Source organism: Sander lucioperca, chromosome 24, assembly GCF_008315115.2.
Source record: "Sander lucioperca isolate FBNREF2018 chromosome 24, SLUC_FBN_1.2, whole genome shotgun sequence".
NCBI classification, from domain to species: Eukaryota; Metazoa; Chordata; class Actinopteri; order Perciformes; family Percidae; genus Sander; species Sander lucioperca.
In genome coordinates, this window is record NC_050196.1 from 5,711,590 (window position 1) to 5,737,892 (window position 26,303).

The window sequence follows — 26,303 nt, forward strand, 5'->3', positions numbered from 1 at the left end:
AGGAGCGGGCAAGAACTGACTTCTACAAAGATCCCTACAAGTTCGTCAAGCGCCCTCTTTGCTAAGGAGAAGAGCGGGACCCTAACAGTGCCATCAGAATCAGAAATACTTTAATAATCCCAGGGGGAAATTATTCCGACCTGCTGCTCTTTGCTGCGTGTCATCCCCCATCTCTCTCACTGTCACTATATAATAAAAGGGAAAATCCCCCAAAAAATAACCTTTAAAAAAAAAAAAAACATGCCACTAATCCCTGTCTTGAACACCAAATAGAAACAAAGCCCCCAACATGGAAAGAGGTCCAGCGGGCAAGATCGGCATCAACCCCACGGCCCAATTGTATCACATACAGGCTTTATAAAAATGCTCCGGGTGTCCTGAAATATTTTGACAATGAAAGTGGTGTGGGGAAAAAAAGATCATTCCAAAAGCATGGCAAAGCGCAGGAGGAATCATGATATGCACAGTGGCGACCAGCAGTACTGGCTGTCTGTCTCGTCTTTTGTTTGTTTGAATTAGTTTGTTGCGATCACTTTCAGTACAAACCATCATTAGATGCACTGTCTTACGGACCGTTACCATAAGCCACTATGAGTTGCGTATGGGAGTTGGTTTTAATAATCGGGTCGATATTGTTTGTTATCAGCGTGGCAAGTGAACCGTCCAGCAACGCGGAGTCACATGTACGCTACAACAGAGACTTTCTTCTACAACTGAGCACCTATGCAGGCGATTGGAATCATACCGATGCAAACATACCCACAGAGATAACAAGAACTTTCAATGACAAGGAATACAAGAGAAAACGAGGGAAAACAAAAATTCCAAATATCATTCTTTCAAACGTCCAATCGATAAAAAGGAAAGCAGACGAGCTGCGAGCAAACACTCGTTATCTGCATGAATACAGGGAAGCATGTGTCCTAGCCTTCTCTGAGACCTGGCTTAATGATACCGTGCCAGATTCCGAAGTTTGTCCGGACAGATTTAGTATTGTACGCTTGGACCGATGCAGCAAGGCTACAGGCAAGGAACACGGAGGGGGCGTGTGCATCATGATAAATGACAGATGGTGCAAAACAACTGTGGTAAGAAAAAAGATCTGCACTCCTGATATTGAACTTTTATCAGTTTCTATGCGACCGTCCTATCTTCCCCGTGAATTCCCACAAATATTTCTGACTATTGTCTACATACATCCAAGAGCAGACATAAACAAGGCAGCAGATATTATTTTTAATATCACCCAAGAATTGGATGAAATCTCACCAGATGCGACGTACCTGTCCAACACGAAAAAATAAAATCATCGACTTGTGCTACGGCTCCATCCCCAAATCTTACTCATCCAGTGCCAGGGCCCCCCTGGGTGGCTCAGATCACAACACAGTCCTTCTAAGACCCACCTCAATAATCAATTAACAGTTGTACATAAAGTGGTAACATGCTATGGCATGTTATGTAGACTAAAGGGGGGACACCAACGTTTCAAATTTGTATTGCTAATTTCCATCTGTTGTCCCTGGGCATATACAGTGCACTACAATAATATAGAAATGATAATTCCACATAACACTAATAGGGACACCTAGGACACGCCAGCGCATAGGCCTACCCATTCAGAGAGGCATGCTTATTTTTGTACTTATTTTTAACTGACTAAAACTAATACACTAATAATAGTAGGGATCCCGTTCCACTCTTTTGAATAAGTAAGGGGTGTTTGAGCTAAACCATAAACAAAAAAAATGAAAGCTCAATAAGTTTTATTTTTCAATATAATTGCAATAGTTGTAACATTATGAGGTTTTCTTGTCCGGAGATTGTTTAAATATAAAGTGGTTATATTGCTGTGGTTTTTATTTCTAGCTGTTATTTTGGAGCACTGTATGTAGCCTCTGTGCTGGGGGTGTTGCACAATAACAGCAAGAATGCATCGTCTCAAACTGTTAACAGTGTTCTGTGCTTGTGAACTTGCGAGTTCATTCTTCCAAGAACAACCAGCAAGAACGTTCTCCCCAAGATTACAAGTCTGTTCTTTGCATTCTTGAGATTGAGAAACAGCCAGAGACATTGTGGGGCAGGAACAGCAGGAAAGAGGGGGGTTTGGGCTAGAAATACCAAAGCCCACCTGGCAAAAAGTAACGCCAGCGGAGCGCCGGCAGCTTGTGATCGAGGAGGGGCGCCATCAAGAAGAAGCCGCCAGGACAGCCAAAGCTGTATCCCAAGCCAAGCAAGGCTGTTGGACAAGATGTGAATGCATCGAGAATAGGAACATCACCTGGAAAGACCAGTGGAATAAAGAGGCAAACATGATAAGCTTCCTCATCAGGGCCACTTATGATGTCCTTCCTTCCCCTGCAAACCTAAACCTATGGCTAGGAGAAGATGCTGTCTGTCCCCTCTGTTCAGTTCCGGCAAACCTCAAGCACTAGTTGGTTGTAAAGCAAGCCTTACACAAGGCAGGTACACTTGAAGGCAAAACCAAGTCCTGAGATGCCTGGCAGCTGAACTGGAATCCAGAAGAACAACTATCAATGCCCTGCCCCACAATGTACGGCCAACACTCCCACGGCAAATGCCCTTTCTCCGGGAGGGAGAGGAGAGATTCACAAATTCCCAACGACCAGAATCATGCCCACTGAGCGCTGCCAGGGACCGGAAGATGCTTGTCAATCTGGGCTGAAAGCTCACCTTCTCCCTGGAAACTGCCAGCACCAACCTGAGACCTGACCTTGTCCTCTGGTCTGTGGCCTGTTTTGTCTTCATCATTGAGCTGACAGTCCCCTGGGAGGACGTTTGAAGAAGCCCACAAACGTAAAAGCCTGCAATATTCCAACCTTGCATCAGAGGCTGAACGTTGAGGCTGTAACGCCAAGGTGCGCCCAGTTTAGGTGGGATGCAGAGGATTTGTGGCCAACTCTGCAGCAAAACCTCTGAGGGAGCTGGGAGTCAGAGGACAGGCAAACAGGAGAATAACAAAGGTTCTAGCAGAGGCTGCTGAAAGAAGCAACCACTGGTTGTGACTGAAGAGGAAAGATCCCTCCCTGGCCAGTGGTTGACCCATGGAACCCATTCGCAAAAATCACATTTTGGGTGTTTTTTTGCTGTCCAGACTTAAGCCTGAATATCATTTGACCGGGAGAGTTATAAACAAATTCAACCCCCTCCCACAGTTGTCCCACAGTCCTCTTTTTTTCTACTTTTTTTTTTACTCTTCTTGCGAAGAGATTGTGTGTTCATATATATCCTATGGATATTTCTAATTTTAAAATGCAACCAAGAGCCAGTTTTCTCACTTACTCAAGAGAGGAATTGCTGGCTCCTGGCACAAAGGGACGAGCCGGGATACGGCACCCTATCCCAGCGGAGCTGAGGAGGAGACCCAGGGGCTGCAAGCCATCGATTCCCTCCGTAATCATGAGGAATGTGAACTCGCTGCCGAACAAGATCGACGAGCTGTCCGCGCTGAACAACCAGCGGCTCTAACGTGAGAGCAGCTTGTTCATCCTTATGGAGACATGGCTAAACCACCTTGTACCGGATGTTAACGTGGACCTGCTGGGATTCACTGTCGTGAGAGCCGACAGAGACACAAAAGCGAGCGGAAAAAGCAAAGGTGGGGCACTCATCATGTATGTCAACAACCGCTGGTGTAACCCAGGACATATCTCCGTAAAGACAGCCTCATGTTGCCGGGACCTCAAGCTGCTAGTTGTTAGCTTGCGGCCATATTATATGCCGAGGGAGTTCAGTCACGTGATTACCGTCTGTGTTCCCTCCGAGAGCGGACGCAGCCACTGCCTGTGAGAAGATCCACTCCGTCACAGCAAGGCTGCAGACACAGCACCCGGAGGCTTTTATGATCATCTCTGGGGACTTTAATCATGCAACTTTGGATTCTACTTTGGCTGTTTTTCACCAGGTTGTAGACTGTTCTACTAGAAATAACAGGACAATTGATCTCCTGTATGCTAATGTGAGGGATGCATACAGAGCGACTCCCCTCCCCCCACTGGGGAAGTCTGATCACAACCTGGTTCACCTACAGCCACTGTACACTCCCCTGGTCCAACAACAGCCGGTGACAACTCACACCACCAGGAGATGGTCCCCTGAGGTGGAAAGTGCCCTGAGAGACTGTTACAACACCACAGTCTGGGATGTGCTGATCAACCCGCATGGTGAGGACATAGAGGGGATGACACATTGTCTGACGGACTACCTGAACTTCTGCGCAGACGTGGTCTCCCCCATCAAGACTGTACGCTGTTACCCTAATAACAAGCCATGGGTAACGCGGGTAGTCAAGGCTGTCCTCAACGAGAAGAAGGCAGCCTTCAGGAGCAGGGACATGGAGGCCATGAAGGCAGCACAGCAGGATGTGAAACACTGTGTGAGGGAAGCTAAGGACAGCTACACGAGAAAGGTGGAGCAGAAGCTGAGGGAGAACAACATGAGGGAGGTCTGGGAAGGTGTGAGGACCATCACAGGTCACAACACAAAGACCAGAGCTACAGGGGGGACAATGGAGAGGGCGAATGAGCTGAATGACTTCTTCAACAGGTTTAACCAGCCCTTGTCCCCCCCACCCCCACCCTCACCGCAGCCATCTCTCCTTCTTCCCTCTACACACCTCCCCCCTGACACCACAATCCCCCCCCTCCTCCTCCCCCACCTCAACACAGTCCCTGCCTCACATCACCACAGACCAGGTCAGAGGACAGCTGAGGAAGCTCCGGCCCAGGAAAGCAGCAGGCCCAGATAAAGTGTGTCCGAGACTACTAAAGACCTGCGCTGCAGAACTGGGGGAACCACTACAACGGATCTTCAACCTTAGCCTACAGCTAGGGAGAGTGCCCACCCTCTGGAAGACATCCTGCATTGTTCCGGTTCCCAAGAAGAACAGGCCCAGCAAGCTGAACGACTTCCGACCGGTGGCACTCACTTCACACCTGATGAAGACGTTGGAGCGACTCTTCCTCAGCCTCCTCAGACGCCAAGTACAACACGCCCAGGACCGCCTACAGTTTGCGTACCAGCCAGATGTTGGTGTGGAGGATGCCATCCTCTACATGCTACACCGAGTCCACTCCCATCTGGATAAGGGAAGCAGCACAGTGAGGATCCTCTTCTTGGACTTCTCCAGTGCCTTTAATACCATCCAGCCCCCTATACTTCAGGACAAACTGAACAGGATGGGAGTGGACCCCTATCTGGTAGACTGGATCAAGGATTACCTCACTGACAGGCCACAGTATGTCAGGCTGAAGGACACCATGTCTGACACTGTGGTCAGCAGCACTGGAGCCCCGCAGGGCCCCTCTTCTCTTTACCCTGTACACCTTGGACTTCTGTTACAACTCGGAGCTGTGTCACATACAGAAGTACGCCGATGACACAGCCACTGTTGGGTGTATCAGGGGTGACAGAGAGGAGGAGTATCGGAGTCTGGTGAGGGATTTTGCTCTCTGGTGTCACACTAACTGCCTACAGCTCAACACCTCTAAGACGAAGGAGCTGGTCATTGACTTTGGGAGGTCCAGACCAAGACCGCGACCAGTCCTGCTAGAGGGAGTTGAGGTGGAGGCTGTGCAACCATACAAATACCTCGGGCTGTGGCTGGATAAAAAACTGGACTGGACAACACACACCAGCCACCTGTACAAAAAGACACAAAGCAAGTTGTACTTCCTGAGGAGATTGCAACTCTTTCAACATCTGCAGCAAACTTCTCTGGATGTTTTACCAGTATGTGGTTACCAGCGTCCTCTTCTACACTGTGGTGTGCTGGGGGGGCAGCATATCCAAGAAGGACACCTCCAGACTGGATAAACTGATCAGGCAGGCCAGCTCTGTAGTCGGCATGAAGCTGGACTCACTGGTGACGGTGGCAGAGAGGAGGACACTGGACAAACTGCTGGACATTACTGACAATGCCAGCCACCCCCTGCACACCGTCAACAGAAACCAGTTCAGTTCAGTGGAAGGCTGCTCCTTCCCGAGTGTAGGACCAACAGACTCAAGAACTCATTTGTCCCTCATGCCATCATACTCTATAACTCCTCACTCGGGGGGAGGAGGAAATAGGGCAAAGAGGACAGAACAGAACAGAACAGGAAGGAAGGGAAGGAGTGGTAGCCACTCACTCATTCACTGTGTAATTACTTAATAATCTACTCACATACATACCTGGACACTCTAACTGCTCTTAACTGCTAATTTATGCTAATTTATTCACTGTATAATAACACAATGCCATACACAGTCCTATATATATATATATATATATATATTTATCTTTATTTATCTGTAGTTAATTGTTTTTTTACTGTTTTGTTTACTTTTTGTTTACTTCCTATATTTAGCTAAAAGTGTATTGTTATTGTTATTCTTATACTGTATTTTCTATACTGTATTTTTGTATACCTCTTTATTTTCTATACAAGTGTTTTGTAAGCTGCTGAAATCTGCTGATGGAAATCTATTTTTTGTCATCCCAAAAGGATCAATAAAGAGAAGTCTAAGTCTAGTCTAAGTCTAAGTCTTTTCTAACAAAACAAAAAACAAACAAATAAGACAGCTTTAGAGTTTCCTCTGATATAAGATGTAAACTGAGATGATTAGTTAATAAACAACTGCCCTGCTTTCCATTTGCTAGAGGCCTGCTTGTTCATATGTCCCATGTACAGTTGAAGATAAAAGTTTACATACTTTTTGTCAGAAAACCGATTTGCTACAAACTAGTTGTGATGTCATAAATTGAGCTGCTCTGCAGAATGCTTACAACAATTTCACAGGCAGGAAGCTGTAAATGTATCTAATATCAAATGTATCTAGTATCTATAATAATCTCTGAGGATTTCAGAGTCTCTGTGCTACAACTCATGCAAGAAAACCTATTAATTAAAAATAGTTTTACTAATTGTTTCCGGACAGATTTTACAGTACCTGACTTCAAGCAGCAACTTTTAACAAGGTGTCTAATGTGTATCCTAAATCAAAATTTAAAGTGCTCATATTATGCTTTTTGGCTTTTTCCCTTTCCTTTATTGTGTTATATATCTTTTTTGTGCACGCAGGTTTACAAAGTGAAAAAGCCCAAAGTCCACCCCAAAGGCACTTACCATCTCCAACAGAAAACACTGTTCACAAACTGCTCCAAACAGCTCTATTGTAGTCCAGCCTTTACTTCGTGACGAACGTGCGTCACTTTGTAACAAATGTTACTAGCTAGCTGCTAGCGTGGCACGCCCTCATATTCTGTTTCTAACTCATAGACAGTTAAAGAAGTGGACAAAGTGACGCCGTTGTTTTCTACGGAGACCAGTGAAGTATATTAGAAGCACTTTTCCGGTGATGGCTGAGCGTTAGTGCGCAGCCTCCAACTGAGCTTGCCGACGTAGATGTGACGTGAGCAACGTGTCTGAAAGTTGTAAGTCTTCTTAGCTGTGCCAAGAGAAATCTCAATCATTCCAAATCTTGCAGAGACGGAGAGTGTAGGTATATATATATATATATATATATATATATATATATAGGAGATAACATAGGCACAGGCTAATTATTGCTAACTAAAATGCTAGTTAACATTAGTAAAATAAACTTAAGGGAGAATTCCGACCAATTTTTACATTAATCTTGATCGCTATAGCTACACGAGTACTTTCGATAGAAAAAACCCCGACCCGAATCAGTGCAGGTAACACGGAGAAGCTGCAGCTACAAGCGTCCCCTGAGCTAAAACGGCAGTGGTCTTAACAGACACAAAATGCAATTAATATGTCTGTGCCACATGAGCAGGGCCCTTACGTGTCAACAAGATGGGTTTTCAACTCAGACATTGTTTAAATTCAACTACCCTGGTCCCTGTCTCGATCCTGCCGGTAGCTAGCTTGCCCTGCTAGCTGATAGCCGTTAGAGAGAAGACACACCAGCCCGATAATCGGCCGTCGGACCCTCTGGCGAGGTCGGTGACTCGAGTCTGTTCGGTGTGTCCCGTGCCGTCGGCCGTCCGAGGAGCCGTCGGCCTTTATTTTGGCCGACCCGACATGTTCAGTTGGGAGACAGGGCAGTCGGGACTCACCCGGAAATGGGGAGCAGATGCGCCGCTCAAAATCTGACGAAAATCTTTTAAACTGACCTTTGTCAATCTGAAATGAAGACAGATTCAGAAACTGTACGGCCTATTTCTCGCATAAAATGTTTTCAGAAACACGTTTCGGTGAACTATTTTAGTGCAATATGAGATCGTATTCTGAACAAGCCGCCATGACAGTCTGGCTGTGAATTTCCAGAGAAAAAAGAACCACGTGACGCGTTCGTCCAATCAGCTGCCGGTTTTCATTTTCTGGGAAATAATCAGACTGTTAATGGAAACAATACAGAGCAGCGCCGCCTGCTGCTATGGAGACGTATTACGTTTCGCGCACGCGCAGAGCGTACGCTCAAGTCGGCGTCGCCTCAGTGTGTTCTGAGGCATTTTTTGGACCTCGGCACCCGACTGATCAGTCCGACTGCCTTTTCTGCCGACGGTCGGCCCGTCTGGTTGGTGTGTCAGGGCCCTTAGCTGCTAGCTGCCGTCCAGTGAGTGTATTCAGACAGGCTTCTGTGATAATCATCCCAATAACAATCCACGGAGCGGCGGTGGTGTGGCTATGTCCTCCAGAGGACTGGTCATGTCATGATTGTTATTGGGATGATTATCACAGAAGCCTATCTGAATACACTCACCGGACGGCAGCTAGCAGCTAACGGCTAACGGCTATCAGCTAGCAGGGCAAGCTAGCTACTGGCAGGATCGAGACAGGGACCAGGGTAGGTGAATTTAAACAATGTCTGAGTTGAAAACGCATCTTGTTGACACGTAAGGGCCCTGTTCATGTGGCACAGACATATTAATTGCATTTTGTGTCTGTTAAGAGGCACAAAGGCACTCTAAAACTTGCCCCGACCACTGCCGTTTTAGCTCAGGGGACGCTAGTAGTAGTACATAGCTGCAGCTTCTCCGTGTTACCTGCACTGATTCAGGTCGGGGTTTTTTCTATCGAAAGTACTCGCGTAGCTATAGCGATCAAGATTAACATAAAAATTGGCCGGAATTCTCCTTTAAACAGCTAATGTAATTTGAAACTGCCTGCGAGCTTCTCCTGTACTGTACGGTTCCTCTACTATGAGACAGTAAGTCACGTGGTTATGACACAATCGTTAGCCAATTTTACAAAAACGTCTGCTATGGAGCCATAACGTGAGGTACAAGGTAATGGAGCCTTTTATACATTGTCGTGTTTCATTAGAAATAAACAATGGACAAATAAAGTCTTTAAACGCTTCAGATGTAAAGTTATTCGCTGTCAAAGTGGCGCCAAAATGAATGGCAGTCAATGGGATGCTAACGGCGGGTGATGGCTTGATAGCAACAAAATGGCTCCATAGGAGCTACGCTTTGTGGACGCTCGCTTACCCCCTTGTTCTGACTGGGTAGTAGTCATTACCTAGCTATTGCGCATGTGCGACTCCCAACAAAGATGGAATAGAAGTGAGATGCCTCACTCTGTAGCTAAAACAGAGTGATGTGCAGTACAACAAAAATATGGTGTTTTCTGAACATTAAACCATGTAACCTATTCTGATATAACCTCTAAATACTAGGGCTGTCAGCATTAACGCGTTAATCGCGATGCAATTAAGGGCCGGGATAATGTGTTCATTTTTTTTAATCGCATTTGTTAATTTATTTTACACTTCACCCGGCTTCGCGTCGTGCCTAACAGGCTATTATTTTGACCCTTTGCTGCACCGTTACTTATCATCAAGCTGCGATGTCGTAGACAAGTCGAAAGCCATATGCACATTTTGTAAAGCCGAATTAAAATATCACGAAGCACGTCAAGCTTGAGCAACCACCTACGAGCTAATTAACATCACTCAGGTTGATGCTACCCACTAGCATGCGACCCACTCAGGCAAAGCAGTATTTTGGATAGTGCTACGAGTGCTACTTGCCGACCTGTGGATGAAACCAAATCCCAAAAAACTACTACAGCTCTTGCGAAATGGGTGGCAACTAACTGCAGACCTGTCAGCATCGTAGAAGACTCGGGTCTTAAAGACGTACTACGGTTGGCATGTTCTGGCCCGTCTCATTGCCGTCGAGGGGGGCAGTAGTTTCACGCATACACAGCCTGTATGACACGGAGAAAGCAGCCAAACTGGAACTGCTGCAAGGTGCTGCAAACACTCTCATTAACCGGTGATCACTGGACGTCAATGAGTAATCAAAATGATTTAGGAGTTACTAAACACTATATTGACTCTAGTAAGGATATGGATTTTTAGTTTTTTAGTTAGGTACTTGGAGGCAATAATGACAGATTCACACATTTTTCTTTTGTTTACAGTAACTATATAACATAAAGTAACTTTCTTTGCATTAATTTGATTCCCAATCAAGATCCACTGGTAAGAATTGCTTTCCATTGTTAATATGTACTTAAAAACAGTTCTGAAATGCAAAATAATAGCATTTTAATCATGTGATAAAATATGCGATTAATCGCGATTAACTACAGAAATTCAGCGATTAATCACGATTAAAAAAGAACCTGAAAATGAGCATAATATGAGCACTTTAAAAGATTCAGATGCTGTTGTTGCCTTCAAATATATGTTTTTCCAGATTAGGTGACTAATAATATTTCACGCAGATTTCATGCTAAAAAAACATCTCATCCACAATTAAATCTTACCCCGAGGTGGTTGTATTTCTTCATTTAAGCATATTAAAACCAATAGAAGTTAGTGAAAGTAAAGAAGAGAAGCTAATTGGTTTGTGTCACCAAGGAGAGAAACAATGCTGTGCTCGACTGTCCAACACAAGGTGAAATAAACAATATCAATATATTTAATATCATTATCATACATATTGTCCTTTCTTGTGCAAAGCAAGAAAAGCTCTAATCTGGTTTGCTAAATTACCATGAGACAGTATTGCTGAAGTATACATTATGTTTAGACTGTGTTTAATTACAAATGCATCCTAAAAAAAGACAAGAAAAATAAATCAATGCATTCAAAACAAAGAAAATGCTACTGTTAAAATGGTTGCTTTTCAGGACATTTAACAATGTGTGCTTTACAGTACGTATAACATACTCACTGGACAACTAGTTTTTGATCACAAGCGTTTCCTAAAAGTCACAAAGTGACAATATCTGTATGATTTAATTTTCCGTGTAGGATTCCAGTTACTTACAGAGACAAACATAAAAATGTAATGAACATTTTCAACCCAGTCACTTGTTTTTCTATCGCTGTAATCCTATTGGCACATTTACTTTAACTGAAAACCCACACTGGTCAGAAAAGCGTGGTATAGTTATACAATGTTAGTATAGTTTGGTTTAATTTTACCCTGGTGGCTCATTCCTACTTTTGACTGTTTTTCCCTTGATGATAATCAAACCCTCCAGTGCACCATCCCTGTTACAGAAATGGAAAATGTAATTAAAGTGGCCAATGCGAACAAGTTTGCAAGCAGTTTGTTTTCTTCTCACAGACAAATGTGTTGGATTTAATCAGCTCAGCTCTAATTTAAAATCATGAACAAACACAGACACCCCCAGTGGTAAAATCAAGTCAACAACTTTTTCTAACTTTTGTTTGTGGTGTTTACATACATTAAAGCTACTTATGCATTGCTGACAGAAGAGTAGAAACACATCAGAAACAAAGGTGCACTGCATGATTTCGAACCACAGCACATATTTTGTTTCGTAGCAATGCTGCTATTTTCTAGCCTGGTCCTACCAGACTCTTTCATTTGTACAGAGAGTCTGGCCACTCTCCATTGACAAGTGTTAACTTCCTTGAAGGTGGGTACTCTGTTGAAGTTTAAAACTATTGGATCTGCCCAGAGCCACTCTGGATCTCCCATAATCAATCGCTAACGTTTGGTTGTGACGTCAGCTTAGCATCGCTAGCGTTCGCCTTAGCAAACTCCTTCACCACTAATGGAGCGAGCTGGAAAATCAAACTTTTCCCGAACCCCATGGCAACATCATGGCCACCAACAAAACTCAGCAAAGATCGTTCTTGCTCGGGCTTTAACTTCTGGATATTCAGCAGCGTTGCCACAACGGACCGAATGGCTTCACTCGCATCTTTCTCTCTCGCTCATTGGACCGGTAAAGATTTGACCGGAGAAAACCCGCGGATATACCACAAACCCAGACGTAGTACTGAAGGAAAATGAAAATTTAGCGGAAGTACGTAGGAGGGCGTAGCCAGGCTAGCTATTTTCCACAGTTTGCCAAAAACAAAGTCAGCAGTGAACCAGTGAAAATGAGTTCTAATAGGTTGATACCGCTGCCAATGAGAAACCTTAAAAAGGACATTCATCTTTTTAAAGGTCCAATATGTAATATATTTACTGTAATAAATCCAAAGATGACCCCAATGCGTCATCAGATATTAAGGAAACATGCTAAGTTGAAATACTATCTTTTCTGACAACATTGCTAATGCCAGTATTTTCTCCTTTTAAAATTTCTGTTCCGTGACAGAATTTCTGTTTGTGTTTTGGCCTGTTTGTTGTTATCAACTGCCCAGTTTGTCAGCCAGGCCGGGTTGCCAGATATACCTGTAAAAACGTAAACCCGAGCGCTACAGCTGTAAGGTTAGTACAGCCATAAAAGCAGCAAACAAACGAACAGGATCAATGGAGATTGATTTTACCCGACAAAAAAAACAGCATGTTTCTAATAGTTGCGTGACCAGAGACGTAACAAACCCGTCTGGGTAAATATTGGAGATGTATTTGAAAGATGGAGACAGCTTAGAGCCCAAAAGCATGCAGAGTTAGCTAATTTCCCCCTGAACAGGTAAGCATTAGCTTCAGGCTAATTTATCACAGCTACTAGGGACTGGCATTTTATGTCATTTCAACATTTGTGTAGCTACTCACATTGAATTATATAGCTAGAGTACCCGAGTTGGTTACTCACAAAAACAATTGAGACACAGCCAGTGAAGTGATCCCGACTGGTCCTGGCTAACGGCGCCATGCTAACCCTGCTAACTGCTAACGTTACCGGAGGACCAGGCAAGCAGCCACAGCTGTTTACAACGTGTAGCCTGTTCAGCGGCTGTAGCCGACAACGGTGAGTTATTTGAAGCCAAGAGAGGGGAGCTGTAAATCGGAAAGAGAGGACCTTGAGTTTGCAGCGTGTTTAGCGATTGTTGCCGTAATTCTAAGCCAGTAAAGTGTGTTCAGTCGGGTGGAAAAGGGCGGCAAGGTAGTGGTATTTTTAGCGGTTCCTATCGTAATTCTAAGCCGAGGAAGTGTGTCTGTCTGGTGTGTGGAGAGGATGGCGAGGTTGTGGGATTTTTAGCAGTTCCTACGGTAATTCTAAGCCGAAAAAGTGTGTCTGTCAGTTGGGTACAGAGCTCCACGTGAGCACGGGCTTTTATGACTGTCAATATAGCCAGCATCTAACGTTAGCTACTCCGCTGTGCTGTGGATTAATGTCTGGCTATGTGAGACAAGCGTCTAGCAACATTGTTGTGGATGCTCCGGTATCAGCCTGGCAACCAACGTGAACTTCGAGTCTGGGGAGGAGGGGGCGGGGGAGACGACTCTCTCCAGTATTTTGAATTTGTACTGCAGTAACTATTTTAAACACTAGCTGTCAGTATTACATATTGCACCTTTAAACTTCATTCAATGACCATTAAATCTACAGTACGTCGCAAGTTATAAAGTAGACAGAACAAGCAGCCCATTCAGTCTCACTCCTCCCACGCTGCTCTACAGTAGGTTTAGTTTAGACTTGGAAAAGGATCACTCAGCTGTGACAGATCTTAATTTCCACAGCTTGATTCAGACCTGGTAAGATATCACACTAGACATTCTTCTGCAGTAAGGGATGCTAGAAGGCTAGCAGAGCAGAGAGAGCATAAGGCTTTGAAAAGGATATATAGCTGTATCCTCATTCAGCTACATTTTTATGAACTTTGATAAACCTTGGCCGTATCTCTACCTCTCTCTCTCTTGCAAATATGATCTTTGGATCTACTGAAGGCATGTTCAATCCAATGTGGACCAATTCATATGTAACAGCTGTCACATGTTAACCTCTGTTGACTCTATTCTTCAGTCTAGTTCTATATACCTTACTGATAAACAACAGAACTAAACTTGAATCTCTCTCCTTTTATCCATATATGATCGGCCCCTCTCTTTTCTCCCAACCATACCTGTTCTCTTTCTGTTTCTCCCTCTGTAAAACCGGAAAGTTTTGTTTTAATCTGGAGCTTTTGTAAAGATTCAACAAATTAGATATAACATGTAATTAGTGGCCTTTAGAAGTGCTGGTTGTTGGATATTTGGTCAGAGCCTGGCCAACTGTTTCTAGTCTTTATGCTAAGCTAAACTAACCAGGGGCACGTTCAATCTCAAAACGGTGTGCACCGTTTTGCTACGGTTTCCGTGTTGAATGAAATGTTTCCTCGGAATGGTGTGAAACGGTGTGCAACAGCTTTGAGACTTGTTTTCTCTCGTTTGATGAGTGTGTCTCTCGATGTGTCACAGGTGCTACCCCATCAGCAGAGATGTGTACGTAAACTTGTGGTAAAAAACGTGTTGCTATATTTTGACGGGGCTAAATGTGGCCCAGTTGCTGGCTCATACCTTCCAGATTAACAGTGTTTGCAAAGCTACACTAGTTCAATGCTACCAACTCCTCAGATTTAATGTTGTTTCTTTTACCTCAAACATGCTCAAACATTTCATTAATTTACTATTAAATCTTGTCTGATTTCTAACAAAACAGAAGCAAAACCGCCCAACACGTTATGTTTTCACTTCTTAAAGTGCCCATATTATGAAAAAAACACTTTTTCTGGGATTTGGGGTGTTCTTGGGGTGTTAGCATGCTAATGCTAATGCTAGCATGCTAACGCTAGCATGCTACCTCGTTCTCAATAGCAAAGCACTGCTACAACACACACAAGTTCACCATAATCTACAAAAGAACTACTTACATGTGCGCCCTCATTTAGAAGTCTCCCAGCTAATCCTGCCTTGTAACTGACCGAAGTTGTAGAAACAGCCTTTCTTTTACTGTCTATGGAGCTAGCTAGCTGACATGATCTACATCTGAGCTACTGGGCATGTGCAAGTGCAATCAAAGATAGTACAGAAGAAGAAAAAGAAAAGAGGTCTCACTCTGTAGCTAAAACAGAGACCAGGTGAAAAGAGGAGCTGCAGCAGTGAGAGAGAGCGGTGCAGTACAACAAAAATATGGTGTTTTTTGAAAATTAAACCATGTAAACCTATTCTGGTACAACCTTAAAATACAATTATGAACCTGAAAATGAGCATAATATGGCTGCTTTAAAAGGCCCAAATGTAACTCAGATGATGTCAAAACAACAGAAATTCAGTGCAGAGACATCACTAAACGTTGAGTGATGATCCACAAAAACCATGAGGCTGTGTTATCATCAGTATAGCAATTGGGAAAGTTATTTGACAAATTTAAGCTTGTATTATAAGCATAACAAGGCGTCTATGAATAGTAAAACCAGAAAATGACCTCACTACCGTCTGCACTCCTTATCCTTTTATGTCATCCCTCCTTTTCTTTTTTGTTCCTCAGCTTCATTGTCCTCTCCTGTTCCCTCTTCTCTCCTATTAGAGTTATTCTGCATTTTTCTTTTTGAGGACCTAAGCACACAGTGACAGCCAGGGTGTGAAATTAACACCAGGCATTGGATGAATGCTGTCCTCCCCTCTTTCTGCCAACCTTTCCCCTCCATTCCTGGCTCTCTGAGGTGGATTATTTTGTCCATTCAGACATTACGGAAAAAACATTAAAGCAGCCATATTATGCTCATTTTCAGGTTCATAATTGTATTTTAAGGTTGTACCAGAATAGGTTTACATGGTTTAATTTTCAAAAAACACCATATTTGTGTTGTACTGCAGTGTTCTCTCTCACTGCTGCAGATCCTCTCTTCAGCTGGTCTCTGTTTTAGCTACAGAGTGAGACCTCTTTTCTTCTTCTTCTTCTGTACTATCTTTGATTGCACTGCACATGCCCAGTAGCTCAGATGTAGATCATGTCAGCTAGCTAGCTCCATAGACAGTAAAAGAAAGGCTGTTTCTACAACTTTGCTCAGTTACAAGGCAGGATTAGCTGGGAGACTTCTAAATGAGGGCGCGCATGTAAGTAGTTCTTTTGTAGATTATGGTGAACTTGTGTGTGTTGTAGCAGTGCTTTGCTATTGAGAACGAGGTAGCATGCTAGCGTTAGCATGCTAGCGTTAGCCATAGCGTTAGCATGCTAACTCTACGAGCTAATGGTTGCGGTTAGCCTGCTCGTTTCGGCTTGTGACGTCACAAGCCGTGCTGATTTTGAACAGCTCACCCAGAGACTGAAGGCAGGACACATTCAGAAACCGTATCTCACTCTAAACAGCATGGATGGATTTTTTTCAAAGTTTGTATGTGTGTGGAAGCACCAGAGACACAACAGAACACCCCAAATCCCAGAAAAAGTGATTTTTTCATAATATGGGCACTTTAATAATTATCAACCAATCCATTAAACTCAGTCCTCTAAAATCAATTCACAAGAGGGAATCTAACAAATAGTAATACAAATTACTTCACCAAGTAGCCAAAATAGACCAAGGGCCTGTATTACAACAAGTTCAACATGGGTTATATCTCTACTCCTACTCCTATAGCATCTGACTCCTACAGCTGTAGGAATGATGAGATTGTTTTCGTGAGCTGATTGTTCAGTATTCAGACTGTTAAGACATTTTTATCTGGTCCTCTGAACTGAAGCTGCACTGGTACAGGTTAGCTGAACAGCATAGGTTACCAAGGCCAGCTTCCTGATAAAGAACACCTGAGTTAAGCCCAAAGATATCTGGCTAATGCAATAATAACACTTAGGAATATCTGGGAGTTGAGAGTGGAATGAAAGTGTCAGAAAAGTAAATTACAGGCGGCATGTTGCAGTGTATGCTGCACTGGAATAGAATCTGATACTCTTGAATAAAGTACCAGCTGTGGTTAGTAAAAAAAGAAAAGAAAAAGCTCAGTTTCCTGAAGTGGTGACAGACCCTCGTATATTCCTGAAGTGCCTTTTTTTTTATGGTTTGCTGAGTAGCAAATCACACTAAAATCAGACACAACGCTGCTTCACTGCCAGGCATTTCTCCTGTTTTTTTCTCCATCATCATCATTCTCATTTTGCATTGCTTCTCCACACTCCTTACTACATCCTTCCTCTCCTTCTCTCCCTCCTCAATTTCTCCCCTTCTATAATCTTACTTTCTCCCATCTGCTTACTCACGTGTGTGTGTGTGTGTGTGTGTGTGTGTGTGTGTGTGTGTGTGTGTGTGTGTGTGCGTGCGTGCGTGCGTGCGTGCGTGCGCATGTGCTCAATATGCTCCGCTGAGTTTGGATGAATGAGGGGATCTCTCTCTCGTTCTCTACTGCCTTTCTCTACCCCCCTGTTTCTATCTACCTTTTTGCCTCCCACCTCCAAATGTTCTCCCTCCCTTTTTCTCTTAGTTATAGTAAAAGGGGATCTGGCAAGCTGAATGGACATGAAAGAAAAAGGGAAGGAAAGGCAGGAAAGGAGAGGGGAGGCGATGAAAAAAAGAGCAAGAAAAGAGTAAGTAAAAGAGCAGAGGACGTGAGAGAAGAGGGGAGGAGAAGAAATGGAAGGGAAAGGAAAAGGGAAGACAGGAGAGGAGAAGGAAGGAGAGAAGAGAAGAGAATACCTATCCAGCCTGTCTGTTCTCCTGGCTTTAATCACCTGGCTTAGATCAGACTCTGCTTTAATAGCTTTACTTACACACACGCACAAATGAGCACCAACATGCACACACACTCACCTACGTCTCCATCACCATGGCAACGGCACACCTCTAGCACCCTTGTAATCAACTTTGAAAATAGGAATAGAAGTGATGTGTTGGCATGCACAAAATACACACACCACAAACAAAAACACAATCATAAACAGAAATTTAATTAGAAATAAAATCAAAACAAGTCATTCAGTCCCTACGGGGCAACTGAGTAACTGAGTCTGAGTACTGGACAACGAAGTCCACCAACAATCAAGCAACAAAAATGTATATATATACAGTATATATACATATATGATATATATTCCCTTAAAACAATCCCAAATACAGCATGTAGAATCACAAGAAAAAGGGAAACCTGAAAATGTGCAACACTCTCCTGCTCTTTTTATCCTAGCTTTACTGAACACACTCTCCAGAGAGAATGGACGTGGTGGGAATAACCTTTTTGTGTTTGTGTGTGTCAGTCTGAATCACAGCCGTTAAAGGAAATGCCTCTGAAATTGTCCGTGACTCTGAGAGACAAACAGAAAACCGCCACAGATGAAAGGAGGTGGAAGATGCTGCCAGCATTAAAAAACAACAAATCCTTTCCTCTTGTAAGTTTTCGTTTGAAAATAGAAGTAAATAAATGAAAACAAAACAGAGAAGGGGAGGAGGGTTCAGACTGAGAGAGAAATTTAAGAAGACATCGAATGAAAAGACAGTATGTGTAGTGCTTTGTCCTGCTCCTCCAAACCAGTGTGTCTGCATAGTACCCCACAAGAAGGACAATATCTCATAAAACATACAGAGACCTCTTTTCTTCCATTAAGAGTTCATTTTCAAAGCAACGGGCCTTAGTCATTAAAACCAAGAGACAGAGAGAGACAGAGAGAGAGGAAGCTTTAAGCTCCTACATATTTTGTGTCATTTGCTAGTTAGAATTAGAGAAAAGTTAAAATAGTCTTGAAATTATTCAAGAATACACATTACTACACAGGGATGAGAGAAAGCGATCACAGTCCAGTTAGAGACTCTGGCAAGTGCAGACAGGGAATATAAGATATAGTGAATGGAGTGGATAATGGAAAGGAAGCTGTCTTACCTTAGCCAACTGTGAGTTTACCCATTTTGTAAAAGTCTTCTTTTGAACGTCTTCTCTTTCATCTGCCAAAAGAAAAAAGACAAAGTCAAAAAGAGCTGTGCATATCTGTGTGTGTAGCCTATATCTGTGTGTAGCCTATACTGTATATGTGTGTAGCCTACATATGTGTGTGTGTGTGTGTGTGTGTGTGTGTGTGTGTGTGTGTGTGTGTGTGTGTGTGTGTGAAAGAGAGGCAATCTGAGAGTACAGGTCATGTCAGATGTATAGCAGCAGTTCAGAACAAACTTGAAAAGGGTACACTTACTCTTTGATAAATAGCAGTACATACCAGACTTCAATCTTTTCAAATGACTGGTTGACAATCTATGTGACTACAGTGTTCTTTCTCTCTCTCTCTCTCTCTGTCTCTCAAACAATTAAACACACACACACACACACACACACACACACACACACACACACACACAAAACGCAAGTGGTGCTTAACATGATAAGAGGCTCCTCTGATTTTGCTCAGGGATAATTGCATCCTCATCATATCAATCAGTGTGCCACTTACAGGCCTTCACCATCAAGTCAGATGACAAACTGAAGTGAGTCTGCGAAGTTCCAACTTGTTGTTGCCCTCTCTACTATTTAAAAATCATTACTGTGATCACAGTCATTGCGGCGCTGTTTTCCATTTGCTACCCATCAACAAAACCAAATGCTTTTGTAAACTAAAAGTGACAAGTGACCCATAATTTGAGTTTTCTCTTGTGTTCCTGAATGTGTTTAAATGTGGTTAATCATTTAGTGAGAGTAGGTGTTATCACTTTGTATCCAAGTCTCATTTTGGAATAAAATCCATTATAGGAAGTATTTACAGCATTGCAGAATTATCTACTGAGACATTTAAAAGTCAATTTGTACCACAAACCCTTTGTTTCTCAGTCAGTTAATGACATTTCCTTTAGTCTCAACTCTACTTTTGCGTGTTAGCAAATGTTCACATGACAAACAAAAATTCTGAATTGAATGATAAATAATGCATAAACAATCAAAAACAATATATTTTTTAAAGCAATAACTGGAAGTATATGAGGACTGCATTCAGAGGTACTCCAGCTCTGTGAGGCTGTACTGAGCTAAATGTTAACATTAGCGAGCACATTTGCTCACTATGAGAATGCTAACATGCTGATGTTTAGCAGGAATAATGTCTACTATGTTCACCATCTTAGTTTAGCAAGGTAGCATGCTAGGTAGCATTTGCTAATTAGCACTAAAAAATAAAGTAGGCTACAGCTGATGGGAATGTCATTAGTTTTGCAAGTATTTTGTCAGAGCCAATGTATTGGACAAAATGTAATTTTGAGCTGATGATGGCGATACATGAAATGTCAGAAGATCACCAAGTCTCCTAGCCTCGTGAGACCGTCCTGATCTCGTGAGCTCCAGTTTTCCACTCGCAGATCAGTCGGGCATCTTGAGATAGAGAAAATTTGGAGCAGTTCGCCAAACGACCGACCAATCAGCGTTGGTTTTGAGGCGGGTTTAGGTGTGACGCAACGAGAAGCGACTGTTCAGTCTAAACAACATGGCGGCTTCCACGGATGAGATGAGCATAGTTATCGCGCAAGTTTTATCCAAATTATAAAGTATTCCTTCATTGAAAGAAGAGCAAAAAACGGCACTGGAGGCTTTTCTTCGGAGGAAAAGATGTTTTTGCTCTTCTCCCGACTGGTTTCCGCAAGAGTTTGATATATCAACTGGCTCCGCTAGTCGTGAAGAAAATTAGCCTCGTGAGACCGTCCTGATCTCGCGAGCTATCTGGCGGAGTCAGGTTAGTGATAGACAGATGGTTTATCCAACCAGCTAACCAGTATTTTCGCCCCTTCCCAAAAGTTCTCCAACGGAAAGTTCCCAGATGGATATGCTGAGCAAATGCGAAGCAATCCATCTGTCAGGTTACAAGTCTCCTGCCAACTCCACTAACCCCCTGCTAACTCTGCTAGCTTGGGCTAGCTATCCAGCTGGCCAGTCAAGTTTTCAAACATAAACAGAGTAAACACAGAGAAAAAGTTGGAGAAGATGAGCTCAACTAGCCAGACCATCTCTGCGGCGATCTCATGACGACAAGCCGCTCATCAGGATAGGAAAATCAACTCACCAGTCTCCTGCTGACTGTACTTCTGCAGGTTGCCGAATTTTTCAAGCAACTGAAAAGCATGTAATCTTTCAATTCAATTGAAAATGTAAACATTTGGAGACTTTTTTCATAATGATATTAAGACTGAAACATTTGTTTTACTGTAACCTCAAATGATAAGCACCCCAATAAACCATATATAATACAAGGAAGAGATTCATTGAGATACTGAATGATGATTTTCAAGGTAGACTCGTTTACCTAAAATCTACATAAAGTGTTCCGCCGATGCCTATTTGGCAGGGACATTATCCTCCACTGCACAGTTTTTTTCCTCTGTAGCAGAGCAGTGTAGTGTGGCCTGTGACATGCATTACAATGCAAATGAGACATTATGACTTATAATAACACCTCTCCCCCACCTCTCTCATTTTCCTGGAAATGGGGTCACTTCCCATTACTACAGATAATAAATAACACTCTCATCCTGAAACAGAACATCAGGTTAAATATTATACCAGCACAGCTTACAGTGCTCTTCCAGTATGTGTGTACGTGTGTCTGTGTGTGAGTGTTGACACCAGTCAGGCATTGACTAATGGAGCGGATAATGAAACTTCTCCCTTAATTAAAAGGTCCCACGTTGAGCAGTGCACTGTGGTGAGACGCTGGACACACACACAGGTATACACACAAAAATACAAGCATACAGGCACATATATTCAATGTGAGAAAATGGCATGCTGAGCAGTGAAGCATGAATGAAATAGAAGCATATAGCCAAAAATCTCATCTAAAGCAGGTAATCATCAACGTTGGTGTACGGTGTGTGTGTGTGTGTGTGTGTGTGTGTGTGTGTGTGTGTGTGTGTGTGTGTGTGTGTCTTACTGTATTCCCAAAATGCAGGATTCACTACACACACACTTTTTAGAATAAAATGCCAAAATTGGCCCTACTCTTCATCATTACAGCTTGAGTTTAGGATGTTACAATATATTATATATACTTTATATATGAGCAGGTAACCTGGTTATCCATGTCCCATTATACATGTATGTTCAGCATGTATGAGCAAATCAATTGTGGCTCATAAGATAAGTCAGCCAACAATTTATGATGAGTCAGTATCATGTGTATAGTGTAGAGTGAGTAGATTTATTTAATAGTCAAATGCATTGGACGTCAGTGGAACAGACTTTTAACAGTATGGACTTCTGGAATTAATTACAAAAAAAGTTACTAAAGGTAACTGTCTTTCAGTGTATACATATAAAGGAATTTTAGTTTTCCCTATGTGTATGCCTTTTAGTGTTTATAAACATGTCCTTGTGTTTCGAAAGCTGCGTGTATATTTGCATGTGTGTGTGTGTGTGTGTGTGTGTGTGTGTGTGTGTGTGTGTGTGTGTGTGTGTGTGTGTGTGTGCTGTCAAGCAAAGTGAGTGTGTAAGAACATGTGGGGAGGGCAGGAAGCATGATCAATAGTCCATTAAAACCATTGTTCTGCTACTGAAACCTGCAGCAGCTTCAAGCACACACACACACACACACACACACACACACACACACACACACACACACACACAGATACACTCATGACGCATGCACACAGCCACATGCATCTCATTAAAGAAACTGCAACATTAATAGCTTAATCTTGTTTAGAAAGAAGAGAAAGAAAGGAAATCCATTGAGGTAACGAGAAGGAAAGAAGGAAATAAAATCACAGGAAGAGAAAACAGATTGGACAAGGCCTGAAACAAAAAGGAGAGAGGAAAGACTGCAGGGAGAAAGGACATGAATAGAGATGAATAGAAATATAAAAAAGACAGCAAGAGAGAAGAAGAGAAAACAGAAAAAGTAAAGACGAATAAAGAGAACAATGTTTGAGAGAAAGAGAATGACAGAAAGCTGGAGGACACAAAATGAAAGACAGAAAAGACAATGGAGGATCAGTCTCCAACTGGTTTCCATGACCAGAGGCAGAACTAGAAAAACTATCTATGAGACAGCAGAGAATCATTTTGCCGAACTGGAAAACAGTCTTTAAATGTACACTGTTTCAGCTCACATGCTTAGCTGAAAAAAGAGTTAACCATATAGAGACTTGGAAAACACTTGCAGAAACGCATGCACGATCTTAGTACCAGTTCTTTGGCTGAGATGACAGAATGACAGAATTTGGGTGACAACAGGGTACAATGCAAACCAGTCTGTAAATATAGCTCCACAGCACATTTACTATAGCATTCAGAATCAATTTCCTACTTGATCAAAAGAGGGTTTTTTTCTGAATGTGCTTCCACATTACAGAGAAAAACAGCCTTTCATGTTTATCTCATATAGTATTCACTTCAAAATCATGAAACAACTTCAACATTCTGTAAGTGGTTCAAATAAGAGTACAACGTCTTTATGAACTAGCTGTGAAGATAACATGTGTAATAATAATACATAATAAGAAAGAAAGAACAAAAAAGAAAAACAAGTGTTTACAAATGCATCCATTTAGTGCCTTGAGGCTACATTAGCATCTACAAGCATAACACACCTGCATCTTTGACTGAACTGCTGACACTCAAGTTCCTTTCGGCAAAGAAGAAGAATGTGTGAAATGAAAAAATCTCTGGTTTTGCTACATCGATTTTTCTACTTTTTTTTATACAGTTTATCAGGAATCTGAAATTGTCTGACATTGTTATAGGAGGATGCCACCCACCCAAACCATGGTCTTTTCACCCTACTTCCATCTGGCAGGCGATACAGGAGCCTGCGCTCCCGCACCAGCAGGCTCAGGTACAGCTTCCAGAGACTGTAACACTGCTGAACAAAACTTCACCTCCTGTCTAGCACTTGCACTTTAGCTGTTTACTTGTTTACCTGTTTACTTTTTACTTCTGCACTGTTTACCTGTTTACATTTACTGCACGTTTACCTGTTTACATTTACTGCACTGCACTGTTAACCATAACCTGCAATATACATATATATCACATGTGTGTATATATATATTTCTGTTATATATATTATTTATATAGAATGTCTATTATACTCTGTACTTAACCCTCTATACTCCTTATCTGTCGATGTAGACATGTAATCTGGAAAACCTGTATTTATGAACTATACACTGTCGTACATAATGAATCTCTATCGTCTAGATAACTGCACAGAATACTGTACTCATCTGCACTTTGGTATTTAATGCTTCTTTTGCACTTCTGGTTGGATGTCAACTGCATTTCATTGGCTCTGTACCTGTAGTCTGCTAAATGACAATAAAGTTGAATCTAAAAGAATGCTAAATGGGTATAGTACTCTTTTAGGATTAAAGGGTAATTTCGTTGTTTTTTTTACCTGGACCCTATTTTTTGGAAAGACGAACCAAGATGGCAATTTATTATAAAATGACTGTTTATTTAAATGGAGTTTGGTTGGTTTGGCGATTTCGGGGATGTTTCATGTTAAACAAAAATGATCTTTCTGTATAACAAAAAGGTCAGCCTCTGTAGGGATCCTTTCCATAATGTTGTCAGACACTTAGAACAATAATCGAAGAATGTCAGTGGTAAAACAAGCACTTTTTGTGGACATAAATTGAAGGTGCGCAATTGCCCAATCATTTGTTCTGGCGCTGCCAACTGCAGCGGTCTTCCTTAATACTGGACCAATGTCAAAGATTGTTGTTCCCATCAGTCACTTAGACACGAAAACAGGAAAATAGGGTCCAGGTTGAAAAAAGAAAAAACGTTACCCTTAAAGTTTTTGGTCTAAGAGTAATTTACAAAATAGTTCTGAGAGAAGTTAGAAGCACGTCAGAAAATTAAAACAACAACAATTTTAAAATGGATTAATAATTGAAGTAATTTTCTAAGAAAAATTGCCAAATCCTTGATGGTTCCAGGATTCAAATGTGAGACTTTGCTGCTTTTCTTGGTCTAACATTGTAGTGAACTTGTAAAGTGTTGGTTGGAAAACACAAGACATTTGAAGATGTTAAATTGGGCTTTAGAAAATTGGGATTTTTACAGTTTTCTGATGCTTTGTAGACCAACCGATTAATGATGTCCATCATCTTAGCTTCCTAATTAAAAGTTGCTCTCAGCCGCTTTGTGAAATATGTTAAAACAAAAGTTGTGCCATTTAGGAGGATTCCTAGTAGTAAGATCAGACACTTAGTAAATATGCCATCCCCAGGGTTTTTTTTTAAGTGAAAAGAGCCAAAGAGAGCTAGAGTGACATTGTTCATGTAATTGTGAGTTCTTTCCAGTAGGACTCTTACATGCTGACTAATCAATGGTTAGTGCCTGGGACAGCTCCAGGATCAGCACTCTGGACAGTGACTGTAGTAAAGCAGTGGACAAACAGTAGATACAAGTAACCTATCATAGCTGAAACATTTACTTAGTTAATTGATTTACACTTCAATTCTCCTGTTTGTTTTAAAAGAGCTGCATGGTCTAACTTCGAGTAATTGTACACTACGAAACTTTTAACCCCCACCGCTTACAGTTGTGTTTGGTTCTTGAGGTTTTCCAACAGACCTTCTAGCCATATTACAGTGCAATCAAGAACTTTCTCTAATATTTTTTCCATTTTTCTTGATCTGCCTACCTTCAAAAAGGCCAGCTCAGTGCTGGGAAGAAGACTGGACTCATTAAGAACTGTAGTAGAGGGGCATGCATGTATGTTATAATGGATAATGACAACCACCCCCTCTACAATGTCCTGGCTGGACAGAGGAGCAGTTACAGTGAGTGACTGCTCTCGCTTCACTGTAGGACAGAGAGGTTCAGGAGATCCTTTGTCCCCACAGCCATCAGGCTTTTTAACACCATCTAAACTGCCCCCCCCCCCCAAAAAAAAAAAAAAAAAAATACCAGTATACCAGACCAGATGAGAACTGGGCTGTGTGCAGTAGTTGTGATTTTGATGCTCTTATCCTGTTTTTAACATATTGTATCTTGTGTATGCATTTGCATTGTATTTATTTATTTATTATGGGGAACTGTGTTGTGTATGGGAATGTGTGTTTATGCGTGAGCTGCTGGACCCTCGAATTTCCCCGCGGGGATGAATAAAGTATCTATCTATCTATCTATTTAGTAATATGAAGTCAGTATTTTATAATCTAGGGGCACAAATGACTTATGTGATGGAGGGAATTTTCAAAAGATTTCTCCAGACACCTACTGG

The 26,303-nt window shown here is 42.2% G+C and overlaps 1 protein-coding gene across 22 annotated transcripts in view; it reads right to left on the bottom strand.

The window, feature by feature from the left end:
• The window catches only part of dmd (dystrophin), a 458,768-nt gene that overhangs the window by 331,736 nt on the left and 100,729 nt on the right, over window positions 1–26,303 (bottom strand). For all 22 annotated transcript variants that reach the window (XM_035998529.1, XM_035998533.1, XM_035998526.1 and 19 more), the window contains one exon: window positions 18,980–19,041. In XM_035998529.1, the coding sequence (XP_035854422.1) occupies window positions 18,980–19,041 (62 nt within the window). Of the gene's footprint in view, window positions 1–18,979; window positions 19,042–26,303 lie in introns of those variants that run through there.